Source organism: Giraffa tippelskirchi, chromosome 14 (assembly GCF_054371585.1).
Source record: "Giraffa tippelskirchi isolate mGirTip1 chromosome 14, T2T-mGirTip1v1.2.pri, whole genome shotgun sequence".
Lineage (NCBI taxonomy): Eukaryota > Metazoa > Chordata > Mammalia > Artiodactyla > Giraffidae > Giraffa > Giraffa tippelskirchi.
Window position 1 is genome coordinate 9,176,808 of NC_137288.1, and position 12,977 is coordinate 9,189,784.

The following is a 12,977-nucleotide window of genomic DNA, read 5'->3' on the forward strand; positions in this document are numbered from 1 at the left end:
GCCGGCAGGTGACATCATCTCCTGGGGTTCGTGCTGAGGTCCCTTCCCCAAAACTTCCCAAGGGAATCTCTGGGTTTCTGACTGCTCGACCACCCCCCTTAGGCCATGTGCAGGCACAGTGACACCCACACAGCCCAGCCCACAGCCCTGGGGAGGCCTGGGTTCAGCCAGGGCCTGAGCTCCGAGGACCCCACTGCTCTCAGACCAGGCTCCTTCTTCTCATAAGTGGTGTGGCCCTGGACAAGCATATGCCCCTCAGGGTTGCCCCAGTCTCTCCATCTGCAGAGCGGTGGTCATTCTCCCATCTGCTTCCTAGGTCTGTCGGCCTACGAGCAGCTCCATGCCTTTCCACCTGGGGCCGATATCACGTGGAGCTTGTGCGCTGAGACTTCAGAAAGAAAGATTCCATCCAGGGCTGACACAGCACAGAATGGGGCAGAACGAGGCCTGGATGCGCCGTGGTACCCAGGAAAAGGCACTCCCCCTCCTGACTGTTTTGAGACCCCGCATCCAAGTTGGAGGACCGAAAGGAAGACTCGAAGGTCTCCCTCTCTTACAGAAAAGAGTAGCCAACTTTCTGCTCCTCTGTTTCCATTGAGATTCTGTTCAAGTGTCCCAGCTCGGCTTCTGCGGGTGGCTGAGCTTCTAATGGCTCCCTGCGTTCTTGTCTTTTCCTCTCCAAACCTTCCGTCCTTTTCCCCCTTCTGGGGTGGAAGGGCGCTGTCATTGCTTCTACCTTCGAGGCAGATTGAGGAAAAGTCTGGACCGTCGACTCCTTTCCTCTCTTTGGTTCCGTGTCTCTCTCTGGCTGTGTCCCTCTCTTTTCCTTTCTCAGTTCCGTCTGTGTCTTCCTCTTTCTCTCTCGTGTGTGGATGGATGGATGCTAGGGATGCACATGTATATGATTAGATGAGGGTTATGTTTTAGGGATAGGTTAGAGGGAGAGAAAGGCTTTAGGTCGGAGTTGGTCATGGGGGAAGGGTCAAGGGTGGTGGTGGTGTTGTTTCTTGGAATCTGAGTGCTGTGCATTCTTCGTCTCTTTCCATATGAACCCCTTCTCAGATACACCACTTGCAAGGAGTCTCTCATGTTCTGTTTCCTATCTTTTGCATTTGTGAATGCTTAGCTTCTCTGTTGTGAAGAGGTTCCATTGGATGGAAACCCATGGGTGTACTTCGTGTACCTCTTTGCCTTACTTGAAGAGACCCATTTCGACCTCCGCCCAGCAAATGGCAAGGAGACTCTGATGTTAAGGAGCCTTTGACCTACGCTTCTTTCTAGCTATCTCATGACATCAGTCTTTAGGGTGAGGTTTTCCCCCTATATTGAGGTGGTATGAGATCAAAACCAATAGCGTTCTTCAGATGTAGCTGTCTGGTTTTCCCATGGACATTGATTGAACAGGCTTTCTTGTTCCCATTTGGATATTCTCCCCTTCTGTGTCAGAGATGAGTTGACCATGGATGCTGGGGTTTGTTTCTGGACCCTCCACTTTATTCCATCGATCTGGATCTGTGTGTGTTGTTGTATTCCCAATAGCATACTGTCCTGCTGCTGCTGCTGCGGCTAAGTCACTTCAGTCGTGTCTGACTCTGCGTGACCCCATGGCCTGCAGCCTACCAGGCTCCTCCGTCCAGGACATTTTCCAGGCAAGAGTACTGGAGTGGGTCGCCATTGCCTTCTCCGATACTCTCCTGAGGATCCTAGTTTGGTCGTCTAATTTCCTTTCACACAACCTTGGATGTCCGTATCGGGGCTTTTTCGTCGGATTGTATTGACAGTTTAGGCTCTTTTCTGTCTCCGTACCCCTTTTGCAATTCTTTGTTCGGTGCGAAAATGCATTGGCATGTTGGGAGGAATAGCATCGAAGCTGTGGATTGCCTTGTGGGGCTGTGACATCATTTTCCCAATAGGAATTCTTTCAAGCCCTGAGCACAGCTTCTCTTTCCAGTGATTGGTGTGGGCTTGATCTTCCTTCTTCCATCTCTCGCCGTTTTGTGAGAACAGGTCCATCCTTCCCTTCTGGGTTAGATGGACTGGTGGGTATCACTTCAGTGAATGGCATTGTCAGTGGGGGTGATAATTCCCTTCTCGTTGGAAGACTTTGCTGTGAGTATTAGAAATGCAAGTGACTTCTCTTCCCCTTCCTCCCTGTCCATCTCTCAGAGCCACCGGGAAACAGAGGCCTCATCCACGGTCACACAGGCCTGAGGGGGTGCAACTAGACTGTTGTTTCTTCAGGCCCTCAGTGCTGGACATCATCCGGGATCCTCTGTGTGTGTCTTCCTCAGTCTGCTGTCCCTTCAGACCTTTCCCTAGTTTTCACAGGCTTGTTGTGTTGGTGTTCTTTGTCTGTTTGGAGACACATCCTTGATAAGCTTTGTGTTTCCACTCATTCGTCTCGCGATGTATGACCTGTCTTTTGCTTTTGTCATGAGGTCTTTCCCACAGTAGATATCTTTGATTTTGCAAAGTCCACTGTATTCTCTGGGTTGTTTTTTTTTGTGGACTGGCTTTTAGTTTTGTGTGTGAAGACTCAAAGCACGTGTCCGGTTTCTGCTCATTGTTCTTCGAGATTTGTGACAAGTTTTCATGGAAAGTTTGTCTAGGGATAACTGGAAGTGAACTCGGTGTAAGGTGTCAAGTCTCCATCTCCATTCTTGTCATCCCCTGCAGTTTCCAATTCCCTGTTCCTGAGTGGTTTTAGAGACCTTGTGGGGAGTTTGGTTGCATTGGAGTTTGCATTTCCACCTTGATTCGATTCACACTGTTCTGCCCTCAGGGACACTGTCAAGGGGGAGTGAGGAGCAGCCTGCACTTCCAGCAGTGACCACACGGTGGGGCGAGTGCTGCTCTCCCCTCAGGGAGCCCCAGGCCACAGGCATCCCAGTGAGGAGCCAGCTCTGTGCTCAGCTGAAAGGAGTTAGTCTCTCAGGAGCCTCTGAGCCCTTGCCTTTGGATCACCCAGGGTGGGCATTTACTGGGACAGAAAAAATTGCCCTGAATTCCATGGACGGAAGAGCCTGGCTGTGTAGAGTTCGTGAGTTGCCGCGAATCAGACACAACTGAGGACACAAAAATTCTATAGATTAAAACACTTTTTGGGGGTGGGGGGAGTGAAAGGGGGGGATGTGGGTTTTTTTGTCTTATATAATAGCCAAGGGAAATCTAGTTTAAACCTAAATTCACATAGACGGGAAAGGTATAGCTCTCCGTCACCCTATTAAAAAAAAAAAAAAAACTACTAAACTTTTCTGAAAGTTTATTTAGTAGCTTCCTTGAGCAGTTCATTGTGAAGCATTTTTTTTTTTTTTTCTGTGACATTGGCCTCATTAAAAAGCACGGTTTGCCTTTACTGGATAATTCTGTTCATTGGTTTCTTAGGGAACCTTGGTAATATTTGAGTTTCCTGGGGAGTATGGTCACATGACCTGGCCCTGGCCAATCGGTGCGTTCCACCTCCCTGGCCACTGTGATTGGCTCCGGGCTGGGGCAGTGCCCAATCGGGGCCCAGGGCCGGGCCTCCCGTTGGAAGCCAGGGGAAGACGAGCTGTCGTCCTGCTGGGGTAGGGGAAGGGGTGGGGCCGGGGGAGGTCAGGCTCCAGCAGTGGGAGGGGCGTGAGGCCCGCCTGCGGCAGTTGGTGACCTTCCTGCTCCCCTCAGGGCAGAGCCGCCGGCCTGAGAATGAGGGCGCTGCTGAGCCCAGGGCCTGGGATGGCCCGTTGCTGCTGTGGTCCCAGAGCTCCACCCGAGACCTGAGGGAAGCCGTCTGCCCGTGAGTCCTCTCCCGCTTGTCTGTCAGCTTGTTTGAACCATGCTGGGTTTTCTGCCCAGCTGGCTAAGGGGAGTCCCTGGAAATGCAAGGGTGTGGGTTTTGGCAGACTTCAGGGAAGACATGCCAGATGAGCCTGGGAGACTCCAGCTTAATCTGGATTCAGGAGATATCTCTTCGGGCCAGCTAGTAATTGTAGGATAAGCCTAATGAGTCTTCACAGGATGAAGAGAGTAACGTGCCAAGGTAGCAATCGATGTCCTCATTCGAGAGGATGAAGCTGGTGCTCAGAGAAGGGGGGAACTTGGCCACAGCAAGGAGGTGTGCACCCAGACAGAACCCCCAGATCCGGCCATTGGAGCTCAGGGAGGCCACTGGTGTGGCTTGTCCCTGTGGCAGGGGCCGAGGCACGCAGCCCACCCTGATTCCTGCGGGGGCCTGACTTGGGAAGTGCCATCTGGTAGCTTTGAGACTCACCAAACCAAATTGCACTGGAGAGAGGAGGGACACCTTCCTTCATCCACCCCCCACCCCCGCCGGATTCCCACATACCCTGACCCCTTTCTCCCGATTTCGGAGCCATTTCCAGAGTCCCGCTCATATGACCTCATTCGAAGTGCACTGTGGACGAGCTGCCATCTGCAGCTACTACCACAGCGGCCAAGGGCTTTAGCTCCCGACTACCTCCCTTCCTTTGGAACTTGGGGGCCCTCTACTCCCCACTTGCACACCACAGACCTTTGCTGAGGATTGTGGGGACCCTCACTCAGTTTGCAGTACGTTGTAGCCATCCCTGTCCTCTCTATACCTCCCTTGAAACTCAGCTTGTGAGCTCCTTTGGAGCAGCGTGGCCCACCTGGCTGCAACGGAAGAGACACAGCTGACAGTGAAACAACAGCTTAGATCTGAGACCCGGAAAGCTCTGTCAGAAGGGACCTCCCTCTTCACACCGTAGAGGCTGTAGGAGGCGCCAGGCTTTCGAACCAGTGCTGGGGCCAAAATGACTCCACAGCTGTTTTCCTTCCTGGGGAGGGTTCTGGCTCGAGTGGGAATGGCTCAAGTCTCCTAAGGTTCTGCAAGCCCACTGTGTGCAGATTCACGGTACACAGAGAGGAGAAGGTGGAGTCCTGCCCTGTAGGTGGTCACAGCTCACGGATGAGCCAGGCAGGCAGGCAGGCAGGGCATGAGAACACCTGAGCTGCCTTCATGAGTGAATGGTGTGGGGGCAGAGGAAGAGAAGCCGGTCTGCTCCCTCGTGTGGTGCCCCGGGCAGGTTGTCCCCAGAGGAAACCCTTACGACGGTGAGGACTATCACTGCTGTTTCCCAAGGGGTTCCGTCGGTGCGTGTCTTCCCCGGAGCGGTCAGGCCGTCTCTCAAGTACACGGGCCATGGGCATTGCCTCTCCTTGGAACTTCCCATGTGTTTCTCTTTTTTATGGAACAGTGATTTTCTAGAGGGGTTCTGGGCCACAAGGATGTTGGGTCATTTTCTAGCCTTCTGTCATGAAGAACGCTTTCCTGGGTGTTGGGGTGGTTTGTTGTTCCAGCTCCCGTTCTTGGCTTCTTTTGGGAGCTGGTGCAACAAGACGAGCTCAGCCTCTGCCTTCTGGCTGAGATGTCACCCTTGACACAGCAATGCCTGCCTGGAGATAATGATGGCAGTTGCCAAAAGGGCTTCGTTTGGCACATGGTATCTTGAAAGGACGTACACCGTCCTTTCAGATATCAAAGGCTAGTTCAAATGACATACAAATGAGAACTCTCCAATGGAGTCTTACAGTAGTTGGAGAGTCCAAAAAACACTCCTTCAGTCATTTCACTGAGAGTCATTGATTGGGGACACCAAGAATATAGGAAGGAATGCACAAAGAAAGGATGAAATTGTGTTCAGGATCGGGGGAAGGGATGAACAGGGCGTGCTTGCCTTGAATCCAGGCTTTGTTGGGGGGTGGGGCATAAAGATCAAACGGGTCTGAAACTACAAAGTGGTGATGGTAACACAGTATCACCAGAGTTACACAACAGTGTTCCCAAATTGCAACAATGATGAAAAAGTTTACTAATCCCAACTTAACCAACAAAAGTACAGGAAACCATACAAAAAATAAAACATCACCAGAAAGGTGGAAACAAACCAAATGCAAAGCAGTTCAGGGGAAAGGAACTCCATGTCCCCTGGGGGCAGACCGAGTTGCCAGCGTCCACGGTGAGCAGACGGGGATGGAGGCTGCAGAGCCGACCGCTCCCCTGGACGTGGTGTTTCCGGCAAGGACTCTGGGTGTCTGTCCAGAGCGGGGGCTCGTTCTCCCTGCAGGGGTGGGTGAGTCATCGTGGGCGTCTGGGTGTTGCGCGGGAGCCAGGGCAGGCTCTCCCTGCCGAGGCGGTGACTCCTCCTCTGCCTCGGGTTCTCCTGCCAGAGCCCGAGCAGGTAGAGGTGCACGTGGAGGTGGAGGTTCTGGCTGAGGGGGTGGGACATCAGTGCCTGGGGCTGGGGGTCCTGCAGGCATGGAGATCCGATCTGCCCGGTGTGCTGGCCAGAACCCAGCTGGCCTGGTGTCTCTGCGAGGGCAAGTCTCGGTTCTCCATCTGCCCTCGGTGGATCCCTGGGTCCTGCACCTGGAGCCAGCACCTCTGTAGGGACAGGTCTGGGAAGCGGAGCCTGGTTCCAGTTGGAGGCCAGTGCTAGAGCTGGGGGAGAAGCAAAGTTTGCCCACAGGCCAGCCTTGGCATGTGCGTCTCCCGGGACAGAAAGCTTCCAAGAGATTCCCAAAGAATACCCAGCGTCGGATGTCTTTTGGGACTGAAGTGTGCAAGATGGGGGGCGGGGGGTGTGAGGCCAGCGCTTGCTGCAGGCCCAGCAGCAGCTTTCGGGGACTCGTCCCTGTGTAGCTCAGCACCCCCTCCCCACACACTCCCGTGCACCAGCCCCAGCGTCCTCACCTCTGTGCTCTGGCGTGCTGGGCTCCAGGTCCTCCTGCTGCCTCAGAGGCCGGGGTTCTCGGGACTCTGGGTCGGAGCCGGGTGTGCTGAGCTCCGTGGCAGCCTCAGACTGGGCCGCCGGGTGTATCCTGGGCGGTGTCTCGGCAGCAGGCCTTCCCCGCCTCCGCTTCTCCCCCGGTGGGGCTGATGCCTCCGTGGGCACGCTCACCTGGAGCCTGCACTGGGCCTCACGGGCGGGGGGGTGGTGCTCCGACCCCTCCCTCCGGGAGGTGGATGGGGTGTCCCCGTCCTCGGCCTCATCACGTGGGAAGCTCTGCAACGACAGTGACCGTCAGCCAGCCATGCTAGGAGTTTTCCGAGCTGGGCCTGGGCAGTGGAGCCGCTGCTTCTGCCTGCTCGAACTTCTCTTCCCAGAAGGGTCAGAGACGTGTGTCTGCTCAGATCCCCACCCGGGAGGAAAGAGACCCACCTGAGGGTGTGAGGTCCGCCTGGGCGGCCGCCGCTGCCCGCACTCTCCCCATCCCGCCCAGCCTGCTCTCCCCTGGGGTGTGGACACAACTTGTCCGCAGGCTTCTGACCCCACATCCGCCTGGGCTTCCTTGAGGGAGACACACCCCAAGAAACCCGCATCCACACACACAGGCAAAGGACCCGCTGTTTCCGGGTGGCATGGGAGAGGCGGCCTGGTCCGTCCTGGGGCTCCCCGTGTTACCTTTCTGTTTCTCCGGGCAAAGGGCCAGAGGCCTCTCGGGGGTGTCCTGAGCCAACGTCGACAGGGTGCCCGCGCACACTGCCTGTGAGCACTCCTGAGGCCCCGGCCTCTGGGCAGGGGCAAACAGCCGAACATCCTGGCAGCCAGTGAACTGGCTGGGGGCTCCTCTCCGCTCTGGAGGCCTGGATACCCGGGCTGCGGGTTCTGTTGGGTTCTGTTGCCGGCAGGTGACATCATCTCCTGGGGTTCGTGCTGAGGTCCCTTCCCCAAAACTTCCCAAGGGAATCTCTGGGTTTCTGACTGCTCGACCACCCCCCTTAGGCCATGTGCAGGCACAGTGACACCCACACAGCCCAGCCCACAGCCCTGGGGAGGCCTGGGTTCAACCAGGGCCTGAGCTCCGAGGACCCCACTGCTCTCAGACCAGGCTCCTTCTTCTCATAAGTGGTGTGGCCCTGGACAAGCATATGCCCCTCAGGGTTGCCCCAGTCTCTCCATCTGCAGAGCGGTGGTCATTCTCCCATCTGCTTCCTAGGTCTGTCGGCCTACGAGCAGCTCCATGCCTTTCCACCTGGGGCCGATATCACGTGGAGCTTGTGCGCTGAGACTTCAGAAAGAAAGATTCCATCCAGGGCTGACACAGCACAGAATGGGGCAGAACGAGGCCTGGATGCGCCGTGGTACCCAGGAAAAGGCACTCCCCCTCCTGACTGTTTTGAGACCCCGCATCCAAGTTGGAGGACCGAAAGGAAGACTCGAAGGTCTCCCTCTCTTACAGAAAAGAGTAGCCAACTTTCTGCTCCTCTGTTTCCATTGAGATTCTGTTCAAGTGTCCCAGCTCGGCTTCTGCGGGTGGCTGAGCTTCTAATGGCTCCCTGCGTTCTTGTCTTTTCCTCTCCAAACCTTCCGTCCTTTTCCCCCTTCTGGGGTGGAAGGGCGCTGTCATTGCTTCTACCTTCGAGGCAGATTGAGGAAAAGTCTGGACCGTCGACTCCTTTCCTCTCTTTGGTTCCGTGTCTCTCTCTGGCTGTGTCCCTCTCTTTTCCTTTCTCAGTTCCGTCTGTGTCTTCCTCTTTCTCTCTCGTGTGTGGATGGATGGATGCTAGGGATGCACATGTATATGATTAGATGAGGGTTATGTTTTAGGGATAGGTTAGAGGGAGAGAAAGGCTTTAGGTCGGAGTTGGTCATGGGGGAAGGGTCAAGGGTGGTGGTGGTGTTGTTTCTTGGAATCTGAGTGCTGTGCATTCTTCGTCTCTTTCCATATGAACCCCTTCTCAGATACACCACTTGCAAGGAGTCTCTCATGTTCTGTTTCCTATCTTTTGCATTTGTGAATGCTTAGCTTCTCTGTTGTGAAGAGGTTCCATTGGATGGAAACCCATGGGTGTACTTCGTGTACCTCTTTGCCTTACTTGAAGAGACCCATTTCGACCTCCGCCCAGCAAATGGCAAGGAGACTCTGATGTTAAGGAGCCTTTGACCTACGCTTCTTTCTAGCTATCTCATGACATCAGTCTTTAGGGTGAGGTTTTCCCCCTATATTGAGGTGGTATGAGATCAAAACCAATAGCGTTCTTCAGATGTAGCTGTCTGGTTTTCCCATGGACATTGATTGAAGAGGCTTTCTTGTTCCCATTTGGATATTCTCCCCTTCTGTGTCAGAGATGAGTTGACCATGGATGCTGGCGTTTGTTTCTGGACCCTCCACTTTATTCCATCGATCTGGATCTGTGTGTGTTGTTGTATTCCCAATAGCATACTGTCCTGCTGCTGCTGCTGCGGCTAAGTCACTTCAGTCGTGTCTGACTCTGCGTGACCCCATGGCCTGCAGCCTACCAGGCTCCTCCGTCCAGGACATTTTCCAGGCAAGAGTACTGGAGTGGGTCGCCATTGCCTTCTCCGATACTCTCCTGAGGATCCTAGTTTGGTCGTCTAATTTCCTTTCACACAACCTTGGATGTCCGTATCGGGGCTTTTTCGTCGGATTGTATTGACAGTTTAGGCTCTTTTCTGTCTCCGTACCCCTTTTGCAATTCTTTGTTCGGTGCGAAAATGCATTGGCATTTTGGGAGGAATAGCATCGAAGCTGTGGATTGCCTTGTGGGGCTGTGACATCATTTTCCCAATAGGAATTCTTTCAAGCCCTGAGCACAGCTTCTCTTTCCAGTGATTGGTGTGGGCTTGATCTTCCTTCTTCCATCTCTCGCCGTTTTGTGAGAACAGGTCCATCCTTCCCTTCTGGGTTAGATGGACTGGTGGGTATCACTTCAGTGAATGGCATTGTCAGTGGGGGTGATAATTCCCTTCTCGTTGGAAGACTTTGCTGTGAGTATTAGAAATGCAAGTGACTTCTCTTCCCCTTCCTCCCTGTCCATCTCTCAGAGCCACCGGGAAACAGAGGCCTCATCCACGGTCACACAGGCCTGAGGGGGTGCAACTAGACTGTTGTTTCTTCAGGCCCTCAGTGCTGGACATCATCCGGGATCCTCTGTGTGTGTCTTCCTCAGTCTGGTGTCCCTTCAGACCTTTCCCTAGTTTTCACAGGCTTGTTGTGTTGGTGTTCTTTGTCTGTTTGGAGACACATCCTTGATAAGCTTTGTGTTTCCACTCATTCGTCTCGCGATGTATGACCTGTCTTTTGCTTTTGTCATGAGGTCTTTCCCACAGTAGATATCTTTGATTTTGCAAAGTCCACTGTATTCTCTGGGTTGTTTTTTTTTGTGGACTGGCTTTTAGTTTTGTGTGTGAAGACTCAAAGCACGTGTCCGGTTTCTGCTCATTGTTCTTCGAGATTTGTGACAAGTTTTCATGGAAAGTTTGTCTAGGGATAACTGGAAGTGAACTCGGTGTAAGGTGTCAAGTCTCCATCTCCATTCTTGTCATCCCCTGCAGTTTCCAATTCCCTGTTCCTGAGTGGTTTTAGAGACCTTGTGGGGAGTTTGGTTGCATTGGAGTTTGCATTTCCACCTTGATTCGATTCACACTGTTCTGCCCTCAGGGACACTGTCAAGGGGGAGTGAGGAGCAGCCTGCACTTCCAGCAGTGACCACACGGTGGGGCGAGTGCTGCTCTCCCCTCAGGGAGCCCCAGGCCACAGGCATCCCAGTGAGGAGCCAGCTCTGTGCTCAGCTGAAAGGAGTTAGTCTCTCAGGAGCCTCTGAGCCCTTGCCTTTGGATCACCCAGGGTGGGCATTTACTGGGACAGAAAAAATTGCCCTGAATTCCATGGACGGAAGAGCCTGGCTGTGTAGAGTTCGTGAGTTGCCGCGAATCAGACACAACTGAGGACACAAAAATTCTATAGATTAAAACACTTTTTGGGGGTGCGGGGAGTGAAAGGGGGGGATGTGGGTTTTTTTGTCTTATATAATAGCCAAGAGAAATCTAGTTTAAACCTAAATTCACATAGACGGGAAAGGTATAGCTCTCCGTCACCCTATTAAAAAAAAAAAAAACTACTAAACTTTTCTGAAAGTTTATTTAGTAGCTTCCTTGAGCAGTTCATTGTGAAGCATTTTTTTTTTTTTCTGTGACATTGGCCTCATTAAAAAGCACGGTTTGCCTTTACTGGATAATTCTGTTCATTGGTTTCTTAGGGAACCTTGGTAATATTTGAGTTTCCTGGGGAGTATGGTCACATGACCTGGCCCTGGCCAATCGGTGCGTTCCACCTCCCTGGCCACTGTGATTGGCTCCGGGCTGGGGCAGTGCCCAATCGGGGCCCAGGGCCGGGCCTCCCGTTGGAAGCCAGGGGAAGACGAGCTGTCGTCCTGCTGGGGTAGGGGAAGGGGTGGGGCCGGGGGAGGTCAGGCTCCAGCAGTGGGAGGGGCGTGAGGCCCGCCTGCGGCAGTTGGTGACCTTCCTGCTCCCCTCAGGGCAGAGCCGCCGGCCTGAGAATGAGGGCGCTGCTGAGCCCAGGGCCTGGGATGGCCCGTTGCTGCTGTGGTCCCAGAGCTCCACCCGAGACCTGAGGGAAGCCGTCTGCCCGTGAGTCCTCTCCCGCTTGTCTGTCAGCTTGTTTGAAGCATGCTGGGTTTTCTGCCCAGCTGGCTAAGGGGAGTCCCTGGAAATGCAAGGGTGTGGGTTTTGGCAGACTTCAGGGAAGACATGCCAGATGAGCCTGGGAGACTCCAGCTTAATCTGGATTCAGGAGATATCTCTTCGGGCCAGCTAGTAATTGTAGGATAAGCCTAATGAGTCTTCACAGGATGAAGAGAGTAACGTGCCAAGGTAGCAATCGATGTCCTCATTCGAGAGGATGAAGCTGGTGCTCAGAGAAGGGGGGAACTTGGCCACAGCAAGGAGGTGTGCACCCAGACAGAACCCCCAGATCCGGCCATTGGAGCTCAGGGAGGCCACTGGTGTGGCTTGTCCCTGTGGCAGGGGCCGAGGCACGCAGCCCACCCTGATTCCTGCGGGGGCCTGACTTGGGAAGTGCCATCTGGTAGCTTTGAGACTCACCAAACCAAATTGCACTGGAGAGAGGAGGGACACCTTCCTTCATCCACCCCCCACCCCCGCCGGATTCCCACATACCCTGACCCCTTTCTCCCGATTTCGGAGCCATTTCCAGAGTCCCGCTCATATGACCTCATTCGAAGTGCACTGTGGACGAGCTGCCATCTGCAGCTACTACCACAGCGGCCAAGGGCTTTAGCTCCCGACTACCTCCCTTCCTTTGGAACTTGGGGGCCCTCTACTCCCCACTTGCACACCACAGACCTTTGCTGAGGATTGTGGGGACCCTCACTCAGTTTGCAGTACGTTGTAGCCATCCCTGTCCTCTCTATACCTCCCTTGAAACTCAGCTTGTGAGCTCCTTTGGAGCAGCGTGGCCCACCTGGCTGCAACGGAAGAGACACAGCTGACAGTGAAACAACAGCTTAGATCTGAGACCCGGAAAGCTCTGTCAGAAGGGACCTCCCTCTTCACACCGTAGAGGCTGTAGGAGGCGCCAGGCTTTCGAACCAGTGCTGGGGCCAAAGTGACTCCACAGCTGTTTTCCTTCCTGGGGAGGGTTCTGGCTCGAGTGGGAATGGCTCAAGTCTCCTAAGGTTCTGCAAGCCCACTGTGTGCAGATTCACGGTACACAGAGAGGAGAAGGTGGAGTCCTGCCCTGTAGGTGGTCACAGCTCACGGATGAGCCAGGCAGGCAGGCAGGCAGGGCATGAGAACACCTGAGCTGCCTTCATGAGTGAATGGTGTGGGGGCAGAGGAAGAGAAGCCGGTCTGCTCCCTCGTGTGGTGCCCCGGGCAGGTTGTCCCCAGAGGAAACCCTTACGACGGTGAGGACTATCACTGCTGTTTCCCAAGGGGTTCCGTCGGTGCGTGTCTTCCCCGGAGCGGTCAGGCTGTCTCTCAAGTACACGGGCCATGGGCATTGCCTCTCCTTGGAACTTCCCATGTGTTTCTCTTTTTTATGGAACAGTGATTTTCTAGAGGGGTTCTGGGCCACAAGGATGTTGGGTCATTTTCTAGCCTTCTGTCATGAAGAACGCTTTCCTGGGTGTTGGGGTGGTTTGTTGTTCCAGCTCCCTTTCTTGGCTTCTT

The 12,977-nt window shown here is 54.1% G+C and overlaps 1 protein-coding gene and 1 long non-coding RNA gene across 2 annotated transcripts in view; one reads left to right on the forward strand and one right to left on the reverse strand.

The window, feature by feature from the left end:
- The window catches only part of LOC145534148 (uncharacterized), a 770,273-nt gene that overhangs the window by 577,179 nt on the left and 180,117 nt on the right, over window positions 1-12,977 (forward strand). The window contains exons 75-76 of the long non-coding RNA XR_014074274.1: window positions 3,664-3,775; window positions 11,303-11,414. This is a non-coding gene — a long non-coding RNA (uncharacterized LOC145534148). The remainder of the gene's footprint in view (window positions 1-3,663; window positions 3,776-11,302; window positions 11,415-12,977) is intronic.
- Window positions 5,812-7,624, reverse strand: LOC145534099 (uncharacterized). The gene is made up of 3 exons (XM_081561469.1): window positions 7,425-7,624; window positions 6,713-7,025; window positions 5,812-6,460 (listed from the first exon to the last, which is right to left on the reverse strand). Exons 1-3 carry the CDS (start codon window positions 7,557-7,559, stop codon window positions 5,832-5,834), a joined length of 1,077 nt encoding a protein of 358 aa, XP_081417595.1. The 5' UTR covers window positions 7,560-7,624; the 3' UTR covers window positions 5,812-5,831.